Here is a 24,612-nt window from a genome sequence, read left to right on the forward strand (position 1 = left end):
TAGTGTGTGTTTGATTGAAGGGTCACTTTATACATCGGAGGGCCTACTCTTATTTCCCACGGTCAACACTACAGCCACTCTCATTTTCTCCTTCTATTTGTTGTCCTTATCTCTTTCTTTTTCTGTCTTTTCTCACATCTTCTCTGTCTCTGATAAGAGCATGGATATCGTACTGAATCAGGATGTTTTTACGGATTTTCCAACACTAGCACTTTGCTATCAGTGTCAGCTGGAAAAGAGGGGCACTGTTGAGAGAGCGGGGTCAAACAGCTGTGTGTGTTTGTGAGTGTGTGTGTGTATATCTGAGACAGAAAAGAGAGAGAGACATGTTGAAGTGGTTGTACACGCCTAAATCTGGCTGCTCTTCGTGGCACTTTAAGCTTCCTTTAGAGTAACTTTTATTTTATTTTGCGGTTGTTTGTTTGGCATCGCTTCTTTCCATTTTCGATAAAAGCAGATAGATTTATAGATGGAGAGCAGGTAGGATGCAGATGATTAATGAGAAGTATGTCAATATAACAGTGGTACATTCTATAATCTACTTTCCTTGGGATTTGTTGTATACTTCAACGGTTCTCATTCAATCTCTCCATCCCCCTTTCATTTTCCTCCGTCCGTTCTTCATTACCTGTTCCTAGTTTCTTTGTTTCCTTCACAATCCCGTCTCTCTCTTTCTCTTAAAGCCCCAGATGGGTTGTTGCCTCCGTGTTTGACCCATGCAACTAGTTCCAGCCTGAATGTTTCCTGGTCCGCTCCTGCCCACTCCAACGCACCGGGCCCACTCCGTTACAGCCTGCAAATGAGGACATCCCCTCAGAGGCCTGGTGTAAGGTGAGAGAGAGATTAAGATGTATTTAGACGCTAAACAAGTGGATACATTTGGACACAGTTGTCCACAGCACATGCCAGTGGTGTGAGACAGAGGCATGCGATAATAAATGGCACTAAGAGAATGACAGACACATACAGCACTCTCAGATATGTATCGCATATATACGCACCTTAAAAAATGTGTACACACTCATATGCATACACATGTACATATAAAGGGCTACATTATACAGCACATCTGAATATGTCACATCAACATGACAGACCATCAGAAACACAGAGAGGATTTGAGTACGAGACACGGGGGGTAGAGTCAAAAAGACACAAGAAAATCAAAGAGCAGGGCAGAGAGAGACAGAGAGAGGTAGAGAAAATGTGATAGAATAAAAAGAGAGAGCGGGTGTGCATCTGATATGTATTCATTACATGCTTCCTGACAACAAATTGCAATTTAATCCAAGAAGAGGAGGCTCTCATTCTGTGGTAATAAATAAATGACTAGCTACATGTATTATATATCAGACAGCCATGCCCTCCTCCTCCTCTGCTATGGAAATCTCATTGTTCCCTGATTTATTCATTCATTCATCCCTTCTATCCATCTGATGCTAAATGGTCAACGGTCCCTCATTTATGACAATATTCTTTTATTTTGTTCCAGATTCCTTTGTAGGGTTATAGATAAGGGTTCAGGTATTAATATAATAAAAGCTGTACAAATACTTGACATGTTTCCAATTAAATCACTGTTAAGTTTCCTTATGAAACTTGTCCATTGACACTTTGATAACATTACATCTGAAGTACAATTCATTTAGAAATACATATTAGAGCACACCAAACAGAAACAACATACGTGGAAAGTGATATGATTGAGATGTATTAGTCTGCGATATAGAGTTACCACAAAAGCTTCGGTAAAAAAACGTTCAATAATGAATAGAAATTAACCACTTCGTTGTTCATATCTGTGCTATATTTATTTACTACCTTTGCATCTCGGACCAAAATTCCTTCACAATCCACCCTTAAATCCACACTGCATGTACACTATGATTCGCTAAAACCAAAAAAAGGGTTTCTCCATGTTATCAGCAAAAGTACAGGTCTGTTCTATATTTTAATGTTGTGTAACAAAAACATGCGTATGCGTATGTGTTACATTTCTGACTAGCAAATGTCATTGTAACCATGAACTGTAGAAATTACATTAGCTGACCAACACATCCTGGGGAGCTGTCTAGCGCTGAACCTCCATAATTAGGGATTCAAGAGCAAAAACAAGACATGAGGGTTAAAGTTTAAATATAAATGTAGAGATGAAGACAGTAACAAAATGTTTGTGCTCAGGACAAAGGGCATAGCAATGGTAAACTACACTTTGCTAAGTAGTGGTGAAAATGTGTTTTCAATAACATTTTTGTCATCAGTGTCAAGTCTTGCTAGGGATTCGCCCCAACTGCTTGGATTCACATACAAAAATAAACCCTTTTCTTGACAGTAATAATACAAATTATTGATCGACTAATTAATTGAGACGTGTTTTTCAGCTAATGTATGTTTCTCTCCTTTGACTCTTAGGCTTGTGGAAAACGCAACAGACACCTTTTCCTACCACGTAGAGGGCCTCTCACCGTTCACCCAGTACGTGTTCAGAGTGGTGGTCTCACACACTCATGGGCAGACAGTCGGGCCCTGGGCCACCCTGCGCACCGCGGAGGACAGTAAGTAGACTTACAGACACAAGTGCACACAAGAAAAACCTTATTCTCAGAGGCATGCATTTGTTTCAATGCACACATGCTCAAGAGACATTTTAAATAACTATAAAAAAGAGGAACTAACTTGTTGGTGGTCATATAAACACTCAGCACTGCTGTTATATAGAGTACCTGTTGCCATTGTTTTTTTCACAATGAATTGTGCGGCCTGGGTGCTTGTGTCAGCCAAGTTTTGCAAGTGACTGGCTGGCAGGTGGCTGTCAAAAGCTGGTTATTAGTTGGCCTCTGCCGTCAGTTGGTTGTTTGTGTGCTGAGTCAAAGTTAAAGTCCGGTTTTTCCAACAGATCTCCTGATTTTAGGTGATGATCTGAACAATAGGCTTTCACATTAAACATATGGCCTTGGAAAAGCAGAGCCTCTGCCCTGGCTCTCTTTTATTCTCTGGAAGTCTCCAGGGTTTTATCTCACAAAAGTGTATTACTTCCTTGCTGTTGGTGGAGGCGGTCAATCAATTAGAGAAAATTAGGAAGAAAGACAGAGACCAAACTTATTAAAAATGAAATTTAGGGACAAGCAAGTTAGAGTGAAACACGCTGACAGTGAGATTTGCATACTCTAAGGTGTGTGTCTGTGTGTGAGTGACCTAGCCAGTGTCATTGTGGGCTAATTGCTGTAATAGAATCATATTAGCCACTGGAACAGCCTCCTCAGTGCAAAGTTATAAATTAATTAGTACCACGCTATTATCACATACATTATCATTAAGCATCTGAGATTTGCATACATAGGATACATGTGCATGTATACACACATAAATGTGTATGTTCACATGTATGCGCGATGTATGCTATACATAAACACATTCACATGGACACAACACCGATGCATGCACACACAAATGCAGACACAAAATTGCAGACATTTAGGATACGTTCAATTATAGCCCTATGCTTTTCTCATTGCTATTCAGAATTGATTTCCCTGCAGCAAACATGCACAGAGATACACACACATACACACTCCTTCTCAAACATACTGAGCTTTTGTAACACATTCGTTCATGTTTTTAACCATCATAGAGATAAGTTGGGCAGTTGTGTACGTTTGTGAGTTTTCATGCAAGACTGAGAGGTGCGTGAATCTACATCCCTCTCACAGTGTGTGTGTGTGTGTGTGGACAGTAATAGATGTGTCCATTCGGTCACACTGTGCCCCATCGTTCAAACCTCCATCCCTCTCTCTGCCTCTCTCAGGCCCCCTCACACACACACATACACAGACACACTGAGAACATGTGTCATACACACACACCGCCTTGTCGTCCGTATCAATCACACATCTCCTCATGCTCACAAGCAATAACACATAATCATGAAGTTTCATGCAGACGAGGCTCATCACTAAAGCACGTACACACCCTCTGAGGCTGAGACATACGAACACTTTATCTTTTATGCTGCCAACTTCCATCTATTTTTATATGGAATAGAAGTTTAAACAAATCTACAAAATAAGACATAACCGCGCATCTATAAGCATAATCTGTTTCTGATTCTGATAAATCAATCATTTTAATAGACGTAGAGTACATAATACTACATGCGTCTTTTTTATGATTATGATTATTTATTTTTACATAATAAGAGAATACATGATAGGTGCGGAAGCTTTTAATCAGAAGGGATTTAAAACCATGACAGGAGAAAGCTAAGTGCGGCCCGATTGGGTTTTGCATTGATGTGTAATTTGTCGCCATAAACCCACCCTCTCTTCATCGTGGCAGTGACAGGAAAAGAACGGATGCATTCCTCTCCTAATCTTCTCTCCCACATGCTTGAAAAATATTAACTGTAGAAAGTAGTGCTGTAGCAAAATATCGTCGACGACATATTTCCGCGTCGACGCGTCGCTACACACACGTGGGTCACCCAAAGCAACAAGCAGTTCGCAATCGCACTTCAAACACAATGGAGACTGAAACGGCTACCACCTCCTCCTCACAGGATTGCGCACGAAGCCCCCAAACGAAAACATCTCGCCCTAGGTCTTCAAAAGCATGGGAATATTTTAAAGTTAGTCCAAAACGCAAAGATATTTATATATTTATATCTCACTGAGACTGCTGCATAGCCTAGCAGAAGCAGCAGCTAGCTGTGGTGGCTACCATTAGCAGCTAGCATTTGCTCTCCGATTTTTTACATAAAATGGAATTATCGATTATAAATGCAATCATTTTTTTATACATAGACGTTAAAAACCTATGGATTAACCGATTCAGCCGCGTTTTTTCTCATTTGAATGCCATTGAACACGTCTTTTGATCAGATTGACAGCTACGGTGGTAAGACGATCTCCCTAGAAGCTCTGTGAAGGTACGTGTTGTGATGACTGTATTTGCTTCCCCTGTCGCGAGTCCGGATCACTCAGGGATGATACTATATACCTACATAATCTGTGGAGTCTCAGTTTTAATCGGATATATTGTATGTGCAGCTACGATAAGTAATAAGGGTATAGAAAGCATTTTACTCTTTTTATTCAGTATAATAGCATTTATCGTTATACCAACAAACACGCATTCATTCAAGTTACATGTAACTTAAGGTAGATATACAGTGGGGCAAAAAAGTATTTAGTCAGCCACCAATTGTGCAAGTTCTTCCACTTAAAAAGATGAGAGAGGCCTGTAATGTTCATCCTAGGTACACTTCAACTATGAGAGACAGAATGGGGGGAAAGAATCCAGGAAATCACATTTTAGGATTTGTAATAAATTAATTGTTAAATTCCTCGGTAAAATAAGTATTTGGTCACCTACAAACAAACAAGATTTCTGGCTCTCACAGACCTGTAACTTCTTCTTTAAGAGCCTCCTCTGTCCTCCACTTGTTAACTGTATTAATGGCACCTGTTTGAACTCGTTATCAGTATAAAAGACACCTGTCCACAACCTCAAACAGTCACACTCCAAACTCTACATATGGCCAAGACCAAAGAGCTGTCAAAGGACACCAGAAACAAAATTGTAGACCTGCACCAGGCTGGGAAGACTGAATCTGCAATAGGTAAGCAGCTTGGTGTGAAGAAATCAACTGTGGGAGCAATTATTAGAAAATGGAAGACATACAAGACCACTGATAATCTCCCTCGATCTGGGGCTCCACGCAAGATCTCACCCCGTGGGGTCAAAATGATCACAAGAACGGTGAGCAAAAATCCCAGAACCACACGGGGGGACCTAGTCAATGACCTGCAGAGAGCTGGGACCAAAATAACAAAGGCTACCATCAGTAACACACTACGCCGCCAGGGACTCAAATCCTGCAGTGCCAGACGTGTCCCCCTGCTTAAGCCAGTACATGTCCAGGCCCGTCTGAAGTTTGCTAGAGAGCATTTAGATGATCCAGAAGAGGATTGGGAGAATGTCATATGGTCAGATGAAACCAAAATAGAACTTTTTGGTAAAAACTCAACTAGACGTGTTTGGAGGAGAAAGAATGCTGAGTTGCATCCAAAGAACACCATACCTACTGTGAAACATGGGGGTGGAAACATCATGCTTTGGGGCTGTTTTTCTGCAAAGGGACCAGGACGACTGATCCGTGTAAAGGAAAGAATGAATGGGGCCGTGTATCGTGAGATTTTGAGTGACAACCTCCTTCCATCAGCAAGGGCATTGAAGATGAAACGTGGCTGGGTCTTTCAGCATGACAATGATCCCAAACACACCGCCCGGGCAACAAAGGAGTGGCTTCGTAAGAAGCATTTCAAGGTCCTGGAGTGGCCTAGCCAGTCTCCAGATCTCAACCCCATATAAAATCTTTGGAGGGAGTTGAAAGTCCGTGTTGCCCAGCGACAGCCCCAAAACATCACGGCTCTAGAGGAGATCTGCATGGAGGAATGGGCCAAAATACCAGCAACAGTGTGTGAAAACCTTGTGAAGACTTACAGAAAACGTTTGACCTCTGTCATTGCCAACAAAGGGTATATAACAAAGTATTGAGATGAACTTTTGTTATTGACCAAATACTTATTTTCCACCATCATTTGCAAATAAATTCTTTAAAAATCAGACAATGTGATTTTCTGGATTTTTTTTTTCTCATTTTGTCTCTCATAGTTGAGGTATACCTAGGGTGACAATTACAGGCCTCTCTCGTCTTTTTAAGTGGGAGAACTTGCACAATTGGTGGCTGACAGAGGGATCCCTCCTCTGTTGCTCTCCCTGAGGTTTCTCCCATTTTTTCCCCTTAAACTGTGGGTTTTCTCTGGAAGTTTTTCCTTGTACGATGTGAGGGTCTAAGGATAGAGGGTGTCGTTTTTCTCATACTGATATTCTGAACAATCTGTGCTGTTGTATTTGCTGTAAAGTATTTCTACTGTAGGCTATTTTTATTTTATGTACAGCACTTTGGCTTGACCAAAAATCGTTTATAAATGTGCTATATAAATAAAACTTGATTTGATTTGACTAAATACTTTTTTGCCCCACTGTATATGCATTTTTGGAATTCGGTGTTTAGGAATTGTCCCCTTTTGGAGTTTCCATAAACCTGATCTGTTGTAGTTGTAAGATGTCCACTTTGTTACTAAACTGTTAATAATATATGGTTTGTTGACATGGACCTTTATTAACAATATGGATTTGAGTATATGTTCACCTCGTTAATTTGATCCCTTCTCGCTTTTATGGCTGTTTTTATTTTTTTATTTTTTTCCCTCTGTCTTTCTACTTTTGTCTTACTTCTTCCTTTTTCCTTCTTTCGCCAACTCTTTGTGCTCAAACATGAAAGACAGTGCAGGTTTTAGCTCTTGTATTTGACGGACCAGCCCTTAAGAATTTACAAGTGATAGAAGTGATGAGAGATCGAGGAGAGAATATAGAAAAAAACAATATAAGAAATGGAGAGAAAAAATGGTCTGAAAAGAGAAATGGAGGGGGCAAAAAGGTAAAATGAGGAATTGTGGAAAAGACAGGAAGAGAAGAAAAGAAAAAGGCTAATGACAGAACAGAGAAAGAGGGAGACCCACGCTTCCTCCTTTCCTTTTTATCATTCCATTAAAGTTTTATATCCATCTTTTTAATGTAATTTGGTCCCTATGAATTCCTGCTGCTGCAGAACAGACAGACGGCTCCTGTGAACATAAACTCTAGCCGTGTTGGACAGCTCCCTTTCCTCTGTCTACTCCCATGTTCACACAGGCCCAGTGATCTAAGAAAGTGTGTGTGTGTGTGTGTGTGTGTGTGTGTGTGTGTGTTGTGTGTGTGTGTGTGTGTGTGTGTGTGTGTGTGTGTGTGTGTGTGTTGTGTGTGTGTGTGTGTGTGTGTGTGTGTGTGTGTGTGTGTGTGTGTGTGTGTGTGTGTGTGTGTGAGCGTGTGTGTGTGTGTGAGTGAGAGAGTGTGAGAGAGAGACGTGTGTGAGACGTGTGTTATGGGAGAATGAATAAAGCACAATTTTGACAAAATGATCTTAGCCAAGCAGTCTAGAAAGAAAGAATGTGTGTGTGTGTGTGTGCGCGAGAGAAAACATTAAAGAAGCACTGTTTTACTTCATTTAATTTAAAGCAGAAAGTATGAGAAAGAAGACATGTGAAAGAGGGGAAAAAAAGAAATTAGGGTAGAGGTAATGACAGGACACAAAGAGTCCCTGTTATTTAATGATTGAGTGACTGCATTAATAAAATAGTAATAATCCTACCTTTTCTCCCAGAATTCAGTTAGTGTTCCCAATGAAATGTGGAAGTAATGTTAACACAATCCCATTGCTATTTTGCATATCAAGAGATAACTTGAATATTTTAAGTACAGTTTTATATTCTCATTGTATGTACCTATATTTGCACATTGCTCTTTTAAATATACTGTAAGAACCAATATAAAAATAAACATGTGTGTTAATTCCTCACCAGTCACATATCTTCCGTAATATTTTGAGAATGTATTTACTCAGGTTCCCTTCTATCTAACCCACACCAACATATTTCAACATTTTATTTTGAAAGCCATATAATACTGTGAACTTTATCTTTTCTTTCTGGAGTACATAAATACATCAGAAGGTTATCTGGAATTAAGTAAATCACTCAAAGTAGTCAGTGTCTGAGAAGGGTATTGAATATTTTTGAGTGATTGATGTTTCAGGTATTGTGATGGTCGTAGTTACTTAAAGGCTAATGTACTTCTCATATGTACTCAGGATGTTATGGATACAAATCAAGCTCATGACCTTGGTCATGCATCATCCTCTTTCTGAATGCCTCTTCAGCGTCTCCTAAAGCAGCCATGATATTAAATAATCTGCAGAAAAAGTAAAGATATGAAATGCAATGTAAATTCCCGCCGTATTACTTGTCACGTTTTGACACCGCGTCGTAAGCATCTTGATTACACTGAAGCTCAGCGTTTGTCCTCATTATGACTCCGAGGAGCCTCAATTCACCTTCAAAATCCCAGTCACCCACATACACACATGCCCACAAACACATGCACACACATGGCCCTGTGCGGGGCTAAACATAATACCCTTCCTTTTCCCGTCGCATGGATACTCACAGATGTACACACTTACTTCCAAACAGGCTCTTACATACAAACATAAGCACACAAATATGTACAAAAAGCTACGTAACATGCAGACGAATCTACATGCAGACAAACACCTACACACACACACACATACATACACACACACACACACACACACACACACACACCCATGGACACACACTCCTTCCTCCCTCCCCCTCTCCCAGCCCTTGTCAGTTGATTGTGTTATTACTATGCTAACCAAATCCTTATAAATGTGATTTAAGGCTTGGCGGCCCCGCACTCCTGTTTTAGCCTTCTGCTACTGTGTTTTACTGGAGAGAGGAGGAGTAACAGTGGGAGGTGTGGAGGGAAGAAAATGGGAGAGGGTAAGGAAGAGATAAAGGCATAAGGAATGAAGACAAAACACAAAGGGGGGAGAGAATAAGTCAGTGGGAGACAATGGAAAAGAAGAGGAACTGGAAAAGGGAGGATGAGTTGAGCGGGACAGAGAGGAAGAGGGGAAAAGGAGTTAAGGAGTCAGGAAACCATAGAGAGAGAGAGCAGTTGCTACGCATTCCCTCAACACTCGTTCCCTTCTATCCAGAGAGCAGTAAAGCGTCAGTAAAATAAAAAAAAGGGAAAAAGCATCACCTGCATCTTAAATGAAAATTTCAATTGAAAAACTTAACAGCCCTTCAAATTGCAGAATTGTACACGCGCCAGTAAAGCCTAAATAACACTCAACACTTAGATGGAGAGGGGGAGGGGAGGAGAGGAGAGCAGGAACGAGGGAGGAATCGAGGGGTGACAACAGCGGTTATTTTGGGTGGTTGACGGGGGCTGGATGAAGGTGACTTGATTATGGTTCTGCAATTTAGGATTTTCCTCCGCGATCTTCTTTTTTTGGATCTCTTACCTGTGTGTTTTTACGTCTGTTGGAAGAGACCTATTCTGATCAGACAGACACAAGGAAATAAAGTTAGATAAACATTAGGTGGCTGAATTTCTAATTAATTTGACAAACACGTAAAAAGGCTCCTCAGCCGTCACAAAGCGGGCAGAAAGCAGTGAGGCGCGCAGACAGGCCGGCAGATAGGCACATGGACAGACAGGGAGACGGGCTCCTTGGTTATTCGTGGGGTTCAGTGGACCTTTGGTGGTAATTGAATCAGTGTGAGTGCTGAGTAGAGCTAGCATAAAAACCTGTTAACCCAAAAGGTCAACTCTCTGCATTGTTTATTTAGCAGGGAGACCAGAAAGGGAGAGAGCGGAAGAGGGAAAGAGACCGCCACACAAAGCACGAGTAACAGAGAGAGACAGGAGAAAATGAAAGAGGTGGTGGGGGAAAGGGACGGGTCAGAGAAAGGAAGAGAAGAAGGAAAAGACAGACAGGTGGAGAGATGTAGATGGAAAAAAGATGGGTTGTTGGTTGGACTCTTTGTGATCTGTAAAATCAGCCAAGCTTCACATCCTCATTTTTATACTGCTGTTTATTTGTGTGGGAGATAGAAAAATGTGTGTGTTTGTGAGTGTTTGTGTGTGCATGACCGCTGGGATTGTAATGTACTGTATCTTTTAATATTTGTGTAATTTTTATAATTTTGTATCTTTAATTTTTTTTCTTTCTGCTGTAACAATGTACATGTCCCCTCTGTGGGACTAATAAAGGTATTCTGATTCTCTGATTCAGATTTTCTTTTGATTTGCCTCTCTCTGTGTCTGACTCAATAGTTTGTTAGTTTTAGCACACATGGTCAAACTCCATAACAGTCTTTTGTTACATAGCCTTACTGATCAGTTAAAAGACAGTGTTTTTTTCAATCATGAGGATCCATCTGTCAATCCACCAACAAGATTTTCAGAAAGATTTCAACTTTGAAAAAAGTTTACCTGCTTTCTTTAGTTTTTGAACATTTTAAAACAGCTTAATATACCAGTAAACTTAGACTATTTAAAAGCATTATACTTAGATACATTTTAAACTTTTAGGAGTGGTGCAAAAACGGAATGTTAGTTGGCCTCTAAGGCTGTATGAAGTACGGCCTTTCAGTTTGTAGTTGCAAAATACACCCATTCTTACACAACTGCATGTGCACGCTAGTAACTTACACATTCACATCCTCGCACACTTTATCTCTCACACAATCATGCATGCATACGCTCAACCGCTCGTCTTGTTTCACCCTCTCTATGTCTCTCTCTTACACACACACACATACACACACGCACCGCCATCTGGGAAAGCCGTTAGCGGTTAGCGGTAGCACTTAGCGACGCAGCACGCTCCCTCAGTCCGCTCAGTCACCTTGATCTGCTTGCCCTTCACACAGCACCATTACTGATATACTGCATCGCTGTGGGTGTGGGCATGTGAGTGTGTGTGTGTCAGGAAGAGTGTGTGTCTACGTATACCGACATGCATCTGTGTGTGTCCATTATAGAGCAGTACAGTGGGATGTAAATGCTGGGGGAGGAGGGGGAAAGGGGCATTACCTTCAAATGAGGTACTGTGGAGTGAAATATCACTCACTGACTAGTCTTGTGTAGGTTCTTATCCGTGCATGGACATGTAGAAATCGTATGACTATGTGTGTGTTCCTTTGGGCTTCTGATGTACATCTATGTTGGTCTTACCTCTTATACTAGTGAGGATCACTTCAGCTTCTGAACATAAGAATTGAAGGCACAGCTGTGTTTCTGCAGAACAATGTCTTGTTATACATTTGCAACCAATTTTTGTTTCCTGAGTTAAGCAATTGCCATAAGTTATTCTCAAAATCTAAAATTATTCCATCTAACTTAAAAAGTATATGACTGACCTGCACATCACCTCCGGAATCCTCTGCTGGAGGATGCACAGACTCACATTCAAACAGTCACGGGTAAAGCATAAATCCATAAATACAATCTTGGTTTGCTCAGGGGTAGGAAATTGAGAGCGAAAGAGTTTCCATGTTAATCCCTTGGATAGGGATGGCAAAATCACTCTTTGTCCTTCTGATGTCATTCTTGATGTTACTTGTCAAATAATGCTTTAGAATAAATCCCCCTTCAATTTTTTCTCTCAATCTCTTATTAGCACACACAAAGAATATATTTATCGCCTGTCTTTTTTTCTATTCCTTATGGCATCCCTTTATCCATTTATTTTTCTTTGCCTCCTAGGTCCAGGACCGGTGGACCCTCCAGCTGTTTCTGAGCTCCATCCCCGAAGTGTAATAGTAACCTGGGTTCCTCCCTCCCAACCAAATGGCATGATCACCAATTACACCTTGTACCTTTACCCGAGCTTCATCTCTTCTTTAGATTTCAAACCCAGCTCAGTCTCCAGCACCAGCACGACCCTCAGCTCCACATCAGGTCTTAACCAGAGCCTAATGCCCAGCACTGAGGCTGCACATCTCAACCCAAGTCATGACATAATTTCAACATCCGTTCCTCCCACCCCAGACTCAAGACCTGTCTCCATGTCTACCATCAACACAGGCAGTAATAACAGCTTAAGCACCATCCAAGGCACAAGAACAAAACTGATCCCTAAGCCTTTCTCTAGCATGAGGCCTGGTATCACAGAGGAAAACCAAATCGAGTCCACTGGTGTAAGCAATACAAGCCAAGGCCCAACTTTCATCTCCTTCCACCCAATTCAAACCAATACAGCCACTGAAAACCAAAGCTCCAGTGTTTCACTCTCACACCCTGAACCCAATGCCACCAGCTCTGAAAATATTCTAAAACAAGACTCATTCCAAAGCCCTATTTCCAGTTTATATAGTGCAGCATTAGATTCAAGTTCATCCCGTCTGTCAGTCATTGTTCCCGGGAACACCACCAGCTACACTTTCCTCGACCTGCTGCCATACCAGACCTACCGCCTCCAGGTACAATACATAAGAAATATACAAAGGTAGAACACGATAGGAGATGAACAGTGTAATATATTTAACATTAGATTATGCAATTATGAAAAAAACATTTAAATACAATTATAATGTTAAAATGAAACACATGTCAGTCTGTATTCGTCTCTTATTATGCTATGGTGAATTTAAATTCAATAATAAAAATGTTAGGCAAGGCAAGTTAATTTATATAGCACCTTTATTTATATAGCACCTTTCAGCATGCGACAATTCAAAGTGCTTTACAAAATAAAAGACGTTTAAGAATACAGCAGAAACACATTATATAATGGCATTTTACAACAGGCATTTAAAAAGCAAAGATAATAAATGAAGCACAACACTTATACAATACATGAATAATATACAATACTAATTATAAAAGTCATGTGTTTCCAGTCACAGATGACACTGAATTTCCTTATTCACAGAACTCTTGATTGTCCTTGTTTCCACTCGAATATGTATGGTAGCATGCCAGTGATGGTTTCCCAATTTTAATTAATCATGTGCTATCATTTGGAGATGTATTAACTGCAAATAAACATCTAGCAATATAAGTACAAAACTAAAACTGTAATATGTATATTACAATTTACTGTTGCAGTACATCAGATATTTCAACATTATTCTCCAACATCCAGGTGGAGGCCTGCAGCAGTGTGGGTTGTTCAGTGTCTGAGATGTCTCAGGAATTTCGTACCCTCCCAGCTCCACCTGAAGGGGTTCCTGCGCCTCACCTTTACTCAGACACCCCCACCTCTGTTCTTTTGTCCTGGGGAGCACCGGAGTCGAACAATGGACCATTAGAGCGGTGAGATATGATCACATACATACCGCTTCAACCCCTCCATGATCTTTTTATTTATATTACATTGTGCTGGGCATAGGTGGCTGATTGAGCGAAGAGTTGCTGGGACCAAACAAGTCTCCACGGTGGGCCATCTCCCACCGGACCCTCCACCTCTGTCATTCCTGGACTCTTCTTCAGCTCTCAGTCCCTGGACCAGCTACCAGTATCGACTTGTGCTCCACAATCAGGCTGGCAACACCACCGGTAGGATCATAATAATCGACTATAAATTCAATCTGAACAACATGTCCATAAGTTGCTTTTTAGATTGCCTTTGGCCAGCTTCACAAAATGTACAGTTTTACATGAAACTTGAGGATTAATACTACCAGTGTTTGTTGTTTCACAGCAGGCTCTTCAACCACATTCTGTTAAATTCTTGCAGGGCCCTGGGTCAATATCACCACCAGACCTTCTCGTCCAGCCGGACTCAATCCACCAAGAGTGAAGGTTTTGGGGCCACAGTCACTTCAGGTATGGGCACCTTTTTTTAAGCTGACTTCTCTCCAGTTCTTAAAAGCCTCCTGGATTTGGCATGGTGGCCATAGCCACAATAGATTTTATCTATTCTTGATCGGCTGAACTCAAATAATGTAATCCATGTCCACCATGCTGCTATAGTTAATAATCACAATATCACTTGTTGTTTCAGGAGCTCTGTTTGAGCTTTTAGAATTGAAAACATGTCTTAGAGTAAAAATATAACGAAAAATATAACACAACTTAATTCACTCAGAGTAGAAAAGACAAAGCAATGTCATTTTGATTCCTCTGTCTTTCCTTCTTGGGATTTAATGAGAAAGAAAAACATTCAACTCAAGGTCCCCTTCAGAAAATAGGATGGGCTGTGACCCTGTCTGAGGAAGCTTCCTTCCTGTCGGCCATTTTGAAGGAGGGGCCACAGTTAAGTTCCACCACTGGCTAATCCCACATCAAGGCCCATCAATGAAAGCCACTGAAACAATATTGTATGCATGCACACACAGATATGCACACACACACATGCACTCATAGCCCTGCACTAATGCTAACTGCAGAAAAATGCTAATGCCTGTCATCATTTCAGAACCGCCCCTGTCATCTCTGCAGCAGCACAGCTTTAGGGGTCATAGGTCCGAGAAGAAAAGTGTTCCTTCCTGGTTGTTGCTAATTGGACAGACAGGCAGGCTGCTTCCTGGTTACCAATTGACCTTGACAACACAGACAGGATTTTTGAGTAACTCCCTTCATTCTCTAAATGGCATCTTTTTGATATCACTTCTTGCTCATAGGGGTATTCACTTTATTTTTTTACTATTTCTACCTTTTTTTAAATGTATTTTTACTACACATAGCGATAAAAAGGCGGATAACGCAGACACTGCACAGAGTTTTGGTATAAATCATATACAGTATCTGAAAAGGTCAGCACTTTAACATATGGCTTCTTCTTTGTTATTTGTTCTTCTTGATTCTTTATTTAGGGTTTTAATAAGTTATTATTGCAGTAACGACTATTCTTACGAGGGTCCACATACAAGAAAAGACTTAAAGATTGTTTCTCAGTCACATCTAAGAGTATTTAAGTTTCTCACTTATTCTATCTCTGCCAATGTAGTTATGCCTTTGCTGATAGCTACCTAGTTAGTTACCTAGTTAGTTATTCTAAAGGCATATTGATACCCTTTAATACAAACCATTAATTTGATTTTGCCCATTTGGATCTGTAACCCATCAACACAATTTTTCAGAAAAGTATATTCTAAAACAAGACTCATTCCAAAGCCCTATTTCCAGTTTATATAGTGCAGCATTAGATTCAAGTTCATCCCTTCTATCAGTCATTGTTCCCGAGAACATCACCAGTTACACTTTCTATGCTGTCAGCTGCAGAGGTTTTCTGAACATAATGGCCTACATTCGGAAAGACACACACAAACACACACCTTTTCTCTCTCACCACCTGCTTAATCAATTCTCTCTCTCTCTCTCTCTCTCTCTCTCTCTCTCTCTCTCTACTCTCTCTCTCTCTCCTCTCTCTCTCTCTCTCTCTCTCTCTCTCTCTCTCTCTCTCTCTCTCTACTCACTCATATACACATAAACGCATAAACAAACACAAACCACAAACACACACACACACACACACACACACACACACACACACACACACACACACACACACACACACACACACACACACACACACTGGCCTTAGCCCCAGTGCTCTGTGTCAGCCCCGGGTCTCTGCTGTCTTCACCATCTCCAGATTACATCAAGCTATTCAATCTGTAAATGACTTCCACCACAAAGCACACCCAACACGCACTTTGGGAAATGAGCTGCCTAACTCAACATGACCCTGCCCATATGTGGTGGTGTGTGTCTCCGAGTGTGTGTGTGTGTGTGCGTGTGTGTGTGTCCTGTATCACCTCACAGCGTCACTTGTTAAATGAATATCAAGGTTGCATGAGAAATAATTATTCTTGACGTTCATTCATAATACTCTCATCAACATTGACCGCTTAATCACCTGAACGCATAAGTCTCAACAAGTGCTAAACTGATCAGTTATTGTACATGACAGTTTGTCTCCATAAGTGTGTTAGAAGTTAGAACACAGGTGTGTGTTTGGTGTTTGTAACGCAAAGGTATAACTGTTTGTATGGGCATGTGTGTTAAAAACAACATTGATCACATAGATATCTGTCATTCAAATATGTAGAGTTGTGTGTGTGTTTATAAGGGTGTGTGTGTGTGTGTGTGTGTGTGTGTGTGTGTGTGTGTGTGTGTGTGTGTGTGTGTGTGTGTGTGTGTGTTACCTTCATCTTCACTCTGAAATGCTGACAGACTGAACTGTTTCCAAATCAGATGCAGTGCTCAACGACAGCAAGCTTTTGTTTTTGCATGCAGCAATTCCATTACCAGCCGTTTTCATTATTTTAGCATAGTGTTCGTGCGTGTGCGCGTGTTTGTGTGTATGGGTGTACCCGGTTTTAAATTTGATGAAAGGAATCTTCTGCTGAAGTCAAAGTCAGGTTATCTTTCCCCACAAGAGAGTTTGACACACACACACCCATTCTTTAAATTCACATACCAAGGCGACAATGTACGCACGCATGGACACTACTTTCACAATATCACTTCTAGCACTCAACTGAACACACATGCATTCCTACTGTGATGCACATAATAGGTTTGCATGAGCACATCTGCAAGCTTTGCACATGCACACACATAAACACACACACAGTGTGCCATGACTTCCTGTAGTTCATCCATATAAAAGCTTTCTGCCATCCTCAGCATGCCGAGAATATTCAGAATGTCCAGCCAACCAATGAGATGACTTTTCTGGGATAATGTTAGGACAGTGAGAAAGGATTAGATGAACTAGACCTTTGGTTTTCTGTGCACTTCAACCCTGATTATCCAAATAAGATATTGTATATGAACAACCAAGAACTTTAATACAACATCCTTATCCTTATTGAATTGCAGGTCACATGGTCCCCTCCTCTTATTCCCAACGGAGAAATCCATGGCTATGAGATCCGCCTCCCAGAACCCCGCATCTTCCATGACAGTGGCAATGCTTCGGCACTCAACATCACAATAAAGGACCTTATTCCATACACAAACTACAGTATCACTTTGTTGTCTTGTTCCAATGGCGGTGGACATGTAGGGGGATGTACAGAAAGCCTGCCCATGCCCGCTACCACATTACCCACAATCCCTGAAGGCCTTGAACCCCTGTCTGTGGTGGCAGTGAGTGAGTCCTTCCTGGCTATTTCCTGGCAACCACCAAGCAGGCCCAATGGACCTAACATCAGGTAAGATGGATAATAAACATAATCCATATCAAAGATGGCTCAGTTACATTGTATGAGACCACTGAGAGATCACTTGGTCACTTTAGATGGATGTCAACATTGTTGTTCACTATTAGTTAAATGTATATTGGTAAAACACTGATATGCAAAGATAGTAGTTATGAAAAGCCAATATAAGTAGACATTGATCAGTGTAATCATTATAACTTTGAATAACTTTATTCATTTTACATAACTTTATTCATTAGTTAAAAGAACAAAATTAGAAACCCAGCAGCCGAGACGCTACAGCATGTTGTTTTTGAGAGACACATCCTGGTGATGTTCAATTGTTGTTGAAAAACTTCAGCAAACAAGCTGATATGTACACCTTAACAAGCTGCTAACATGAGTGCCCTGGTAATGAGCTAAGTGTTGTGTATTTTTTAATCAGTGTTTTTTCAGTCCTAATGCACATTCTGGTCTGTTTTGTTCTTTCCTGTTCTACTCTGTCGGTGATTAGGCCTAAAATAAAGGTCCATTTTTCTGGCAGGCCATTAAAATGCATGAGCCCATCTCTCTGTTCTGCTCTGCTCAGCTCTGTGTGTTTGTCTAAGTGGGTTTGTTAAAAGGCGGCATTAAGCCCTTCTCTTCTGATTACAGCAGAAATTAGCATCACTGTGGGGAGAGGAAAACACAAACCCTGCAGAAAAAAAAACAACAGAGGGAGGGGCGTCGGGAGGGAGGGGTGAGATACAGTGAAGCAAAATAATAGAGATGATGAAAAACAGCAGAAGCGGAAGAAATGAGCGATAAGCAGAAGAGTTAGTAGAAAATTGTGTTTAAAGCGTGTTTTGTGTGTATGCATATGTTTATTGCTTTGTGGGTACAGTGTGTCTGTGTCCTCATGTTGGTTCATGTGGGAACATGTGTTGGGTGTTAATGCATTCCTAAACATCCAACCATGTGTGTGTGCTTTTCTTTATTCAAATTTCCCCTTCAGATACAAGTTGCTCAGACGTAAAACCCACCAGCCCCTGGCCATCGCCACGGTCCCCACGGTAACAGCCGTGTCCCCTCCCCCCTCTGAAGATCTCCATCGCTGGCTCCATGTTTACTCCGGCACCAAATTGTTCTACCAAGATAAAGGCCTAAGCAGGTGAGATTACTGAAATGAGCTCTAGAGCAAACGCCGGCGCTGCAGCAAACCGTGTGTGCAGAGCCGATCGGCGAGCTGCCGCTGATGCCGATCTTTTAATACCGCTCAAAGATACATTAAGCAAATATCCCAAAGAATTAAATTGTTTTTCACACAGCGTCCCCTAATCTCAGTTTGGCACTTGGTGAAAGCTAATTTTGTTTCCCCTCTATGCTTGCTAAACGGCTCTGGGTGTAGTCTGTTTGGGTTTGTGTCTCTACTGTGCTTTATTTCAGTATTAAACTGACAAACTTTTGAACGTGTCAGCTCTTTTCACTTTGCAGGGTTTTATTATTCATGTCCTAGGAATTACTTTATGAGAATGTAATGTTTGTTTAATAAGAAGTCACTGTACTGTTTAAACAGGATTTACAGAAACTTCTTATGGTAGATGCGACTGAAATTATGATTCCACATAAAGAGCATCACTAACAAATCTAGTATGTCTCTAAATTCCTTCGATGAAGAAAGGATTCAGGTGTACCAGGAAAATGACTTTATTAGCTAATTTGGAATGATTGACAGAAAAATATGTATTTGTTCACCCTTTTATTACATATTTTCCAGCAGCATTAGAAGCTTTTAACTTTCAAGGAAAGTAAGAGTTCTTGTAGCCATCTTATCAAAAACACCAATATTGTCTGTCAACAGATTCACCCATTACCAGTACCAGTTAGAGGTTCATAATGACGTGGGCTACTCTTCAGGAGAGATTGTTGAGGCTGTCACCATGGCGGGGGTTCCCCACCACCCTCCATCTCTGTCTGCCCACGCTGTCAATCACACTGCTGTCCAGGTCGACTGGACACAACCCTGTAAGATCACCCTGTCTCTGAAACACACACTCTGCCCAACAAATTGTTTTCTGACTTGACAATTGCCAAAAAGTGAAAATAGAGACTAAAAACAACATTTTTTTTTTTTTAACTTCTCGTTTACACTTATCTCTTCATATGTTTTTCAGCTTTGCAAGACCTACAGGGAGAGGTGGATTCGTACTTTCTGACAATAGCATCTGCACAGTCAAGTCAAAATGTGTCCTTTCCCCGTGAGATCGTCTCCACAGTGATAAGTGATCTTTGGCCCAGCACCACATATGTGTTGTCAATTCAGGTGTCAAACGGAGCACATAATACAACAAAGGCATCAGTAAACGTCACCACAGAAGATGGAGGTAAGTGTATATTTGTGTGAAATTTGTCCAACAATTGATTTTAGAAATCAATTAAAATGTGCTTTCTTCCTTGGATGTTATTGTGCGCAGACTCTATGTATATATGAGTGTGTCACATAGTACGTAAATTCAATACATCCAAGAGAGGGGTCTGTGTTAATGTGCATTTCTCTGCAACTCTGTGCCTCACAGGAGATGTTAAACACATCATGTAGTGAGGCATGAAATCAATACAAAGTGTGTGTGTGAGGCAGATTTAAGGTGTTGTAAAATGCTTGTTGGCACCACAGGCAGACAAACGCTTGCAAACTGCACACATAGCTACACACACACATGCAGTATTTTACCTGTCAAACAAGACAGCAAACATGGCTGTTCCCATGTGTAATGCAGCCCATAATTACTGTACCCAATACAATTACAATACATCACTCAATCTGTAATATGATTTATATATTTTAAATAAATCTATGAAAAATAAATACAAGTGAAATCATAGACATCCCTCTGTCTTCCACCTATGAAAGGGTCATCAATATAACACATTGTTAAAAGAGCTTAAGCTGTCTCTGCATCATTTGACAATATTTGTATAATTAACCACTGACATTGTTTATCAGAGTGTAAAATCCGCAGCTTTGGGAGGGTGTATTAAATACAATATGGAAAAAGAATATCAGTTATCCAATCTACTGGTATTCCACTTTTCAGGCAGGGTTGGCTTTTATATTTAGCTGTGAATTGCACAGGCTATCCAACTGTCATCACGACTTTTCTCTCCATTTCCCTTTCCAACTTCCAGTCTCTCAGCATTTAAGAGTTAGCTTTCAAATAAGTCGATGTAATCATATGTCAGAGGCCGTGCACTCTTTCTGTTGTTTTCTTTCCGTCTACTTTTCTTTTCTCAATCACTCTTTCTGACTATCTCTGTCTCTTTTCCCCCCTCACATTTCTATTTCTTTCTCAATATGATCATATGTCAGAGGCCTCTCACCTTCCCTCTAATCTGAGCAGTATAATAAAAAGTGCATTAAAAACATTAGAAAATCATTAGGTGCTAAAGGCAAAGCACGGCTCGTTTAACTGAGAGGGCTCTGGAGGTAATTTCATTATTTTACAGCCATAAGAGTGCACACACACACACACACACATAGACAAAGGCCAAATATATTTTACCTAATGCAGCTCAACCCTACCAACCGTCCTAACACGGCCTGCCATCTATAGGGCATCAGGACTAATTGGCAAGAAAAATGAGCGAGCGTCTGTGTGTGTATGAGTGAAAGAGGCTCAGTGTGCAGTATTGCGTTGATAATGCCATCCTGCAGTAAATGAAATGTAGAGCAGTAGGTTGGGTTAAGGTAAGTGCATTGGCAGCAAATGAATTGGGTTAACTTCTCTTAGCTGAGTGCATTTTCACTTAGAATAATAGATGGAGTCTGTATGATTACCTTCTCACGCGCCATCTCTCGTATTATTTCCTTCTGTTTGGTTCTCTTTCCTTTTTTCGACACAAAACTTGATCCCCATTATTAAAAAAAGTTAAGTTTCAGGATATTCTGTCTCCTTTCTCCCACTGTTCTTCTTTAAACTTGTGCACACTGTATATCTTCTTTCACAGATTATCTGTACTTGTCCTCTATTTGTCAGATGTTCCAGTGTCCTTCACTGACTGTGTCATTCACTCCTTCCTTGTTGCCTCTGTATCTGCAACTCATGTCCTACAGGGTAGCCACATTATATTAATCACCATAGGAGTTTTTGGTTTGGTATCATTGTCCTCTGTGGATGTGCTGAAAGAGGATTTCTTGGAGGACTGATCTAAGGGAATTAAAGGAAGACAGGGAAATTGATTGACAGGACATGTAGGAAACAGAATGAATATAATAACACAACACAGTGTCATTCACTTCTGCCTATAAGAAAGAGAAAAAGTGCGGGGGCGAGCTGATCGTGCAGAATCAATCTATTACTCTTAGTGAAAATGCACTCAGGTAAGTGAAGTTAATCCAATTCATTTTCTGCCAGTGCACCTACCTAGTATATCCAGCCCACTGCTCTACATTTCATTTACTGCTAGATAGCATTATCAAGGATATACTCCACACACACACAGACACACAGGTGGTCTCCCTCCCTCACTGACACTCAGACTCACATTCAACCTTAGTACGGTCTAGATTTGCTCTTTGTGAAAACTGTTGTGATAACTTCTGTCACTATATGGCGCTATATACATAAAACTTGACGTAAATACACTGTTTTTCTCTATTTGTTACACACACATTACTATAAGCTGTGTGTGTCCATCTATATTTCTTTCCCTTTCACATACTCATGTATAAACATACCTCAATTAAGGGATGGTTAAACATGTAGGCCTAGATCGAGAATGTGACATGTCTGTTATAAAACATCATCAGTTGGGGACCAGAAAGTCACAATATATCATTTTAATATGGCCAATTTATTACTTTCACAAGCCTGTCTGAGTGATAGGTTTTTGTATGAAAATAAATTACAAGCACTGTGCAAGCACTTGTTAATTTTTTTGAAAATCATAATAGAAATCGCATATTTTGCAACCCTGTGATGACATTACTGCATCTCTCAAGATACTCTAAAAGCTAACATGTGTTTAGCTGAGAACAGTATCATACAACAACCTAACCATGCGTGTTTGAGGATGACCATGTCTAATTTATTTGTATTCCTGCCTATTAAAGCCCTGTTCTTTAAGAATCAAACTACTTTGTGTCTCTGTTCTCACATGTGCCATCCTCAGAGCCAGAAGGGATGTCGGCTCCAGAGGTGGTTCCAGTTAACAGCAGCACAGTGCGTGTGCTCTGGTTCCCTCCTCTACAGCCCAATGGAGCAGTCACTGGTTACTACATCTACCTGAATGACCTTCTTCATGGCAGCGTAGACAACAGCTCAGGATCCTACCTGCTCGGGGACCTGATGCCTTTTACTGTCTACAACGTACAGGTACACACACAATCAAAGAATATTGAAACACCTAGATGCAGACACAGAGGCATATGCATTATGTTTTCTTCTGCTGCGTTTGTGTATTTCAGGTAGAGGTGTGTACTGTGTATGCATGTGTGCGGAGTAATGTTACTCAAACCACCACTGTGGAGGACCTGCCTGCCGACCTGGCCACGCCGCACGCACATGTGATCAGTCCCAGGTAATACAGATTGTGCTGAAAATATGTATCTTTTCAATGTCACTTTCTGCGTGTCCTCTTTAGCATTGTGCTAGGTTTGGAAAGTTTATAGCCTTTTGTTTGATTGTAGAAATTGTTAATGTTTATTGGCAATGCAAACAGAATCAATACATGTTATTATTGTGTCTTCTTAAGGCAGCACAATATGTGAGATTGTGTGGAACAGGACATTAAATACTGTGTTATTGCTTAATTTCAGTTAAACTAAAACTCTGTGGGCAAAGGGCCTACACATTTTTTAATGTCCCTTGCTTAAAAACATATAGCCATTGAAGACACAGTGATTGTTATTCATTTTCAGTAGTATTTTGAGATGTAAATACTAATATAAGTCATTTCTGATTAACAGTTTATCATCAAAATATGATGTAAAACTAATGACATTCAAAATGCTCTGCTTTCCATGTTTGACCTAAATCTTAATGTTGCAAATCTTCCAGTTGTGGAGGAAGTAGTGATTTGTGGCTTTCCTCCTGTCCAGGAGACTGTGGAAGTTGTAACTGTATGTTACTACACAAGTCTTTCCCCTGCCAAAGATGTCAGAGATAAAAAAAAAGTCAAATCAATAGTGAGAAGTGTATAAAGACATACTGTACACACACCCTGACACTGTAACTCAACTTTGTCAGGCATTAACCATGCATGAATGCAAGTGTGTTGGTTTGGGTATGACAAAGTTTGTGTGTGCCTTCTGGGTGTGAAAGGAGTGTGAAGGATAACATACCACCATGAATGATCGAAGCAAGTGATGAAGAGATTCTAATGAGGGATGATAGGGCGGAGACTAGCACGGGAGAAAGAGAGTACGTCAGAAGAGAAGATTCTAGTCAGAAGCAGGAAGAGCTGAGAGAAGATCGAAGCTAGAAAGAGTGCGAATATCTCTCTCTCTCGCTCTATCTTCTTATCTCTCTAATCTCTCTTCTCTCTCTCTCTCTCTATTCTCTCTCTCTCTCTATCTCCTCTCTCTCTCTCTCTCTCTCTCTCTCTCTCTCTCTCTCTCAGAGTGGTGAGGTTGGACTGGTCTGGTCCAGTCAGACCCAGTGGGATCATGCTGGGCTATGATGTCCTAAGACGGACCCTGAGGTCATGTGCCATCACGTCAACAGGGGTCACTGCGGGGGAAGGGTCAGGTGGTGTAAAGTTCAGATGTTCATACCTGCAGTGTCCTGCCTCTCATGGTGTGTGTGGGACGTCCTGCTTCCATCCTGACACTCAGGTGATTATGTTCTGGACAATTTATCATATATGAGGCTATGGAATTCATTCAGTTGTTTATTGTCTACTAATCACACACACTTTGCATGGACAATAATGCATTAACTATGCTGGGATAAATAAAGGAACAAAATATACAGGTTAAATACAGCAATGATTGTTCTGG

The 24,612-nt window shown here is 40.8% G+C and overlaps 1 protein-coding gene across 1 annotated transcript in view; it reads left to right on the forward strand.

Moving 5' to 3' along the window:
- The window catches only part of ush2a (Usher syndrome 2A (autosomal recessive, mild)), a gene marked incomplete in the record, with an annotated part of 193,514 nt that overhangs the window by 93,801 nt on the left and 75,101 nt on the right, over positions 1–24,612 (forward strand). Inside the window, 13 exon segments of the mRNA XM_034224262.1 lie at positions 684–831; positions 2,413–2,555; positions 12,247–12,962; positions 13,628–13,797; positions 13,874–14,040; positions 14,222–14,310; positions 17,314–17,648; positions 18,631–18,786; positions 19,477–19,640; positions 19,790–19,999; positions 22,785–22,987; positions 23,080–23,192; positions 24,234–24,447. Of these exon segments, the coding sequence (XP_034080153.1) occupies positions 684–831; positions 2,413–2,555; positions 12,247–12,962; positions 13,628–13,797; positions 13,874–14,040; positions 14,222–14,310; positions 17,314–17,648; positions 18,631–18,786; positions 19,477–19,640; positions 19,790–19,999; positions 22,785–22,987; positions 23,080–23,192; positions 24,234–24,447 (2,828 nt within the window).

The sequence above is a fragment of the Gymnodraco acuticeps genome, unplaced genomic scaffold, assembly GCF_902827175.1.
Source record: "Gymnodraco acuticeps unplaced genomic scaffold, fGymAcu1.1, whole genome shotgun sequence".
NCBI lineage: Eukaryota > Metazoa > Chordata > Actinopteri > Perciformes > Bathydraconidae > Gymnodraco > Gymnodraco acuticeps.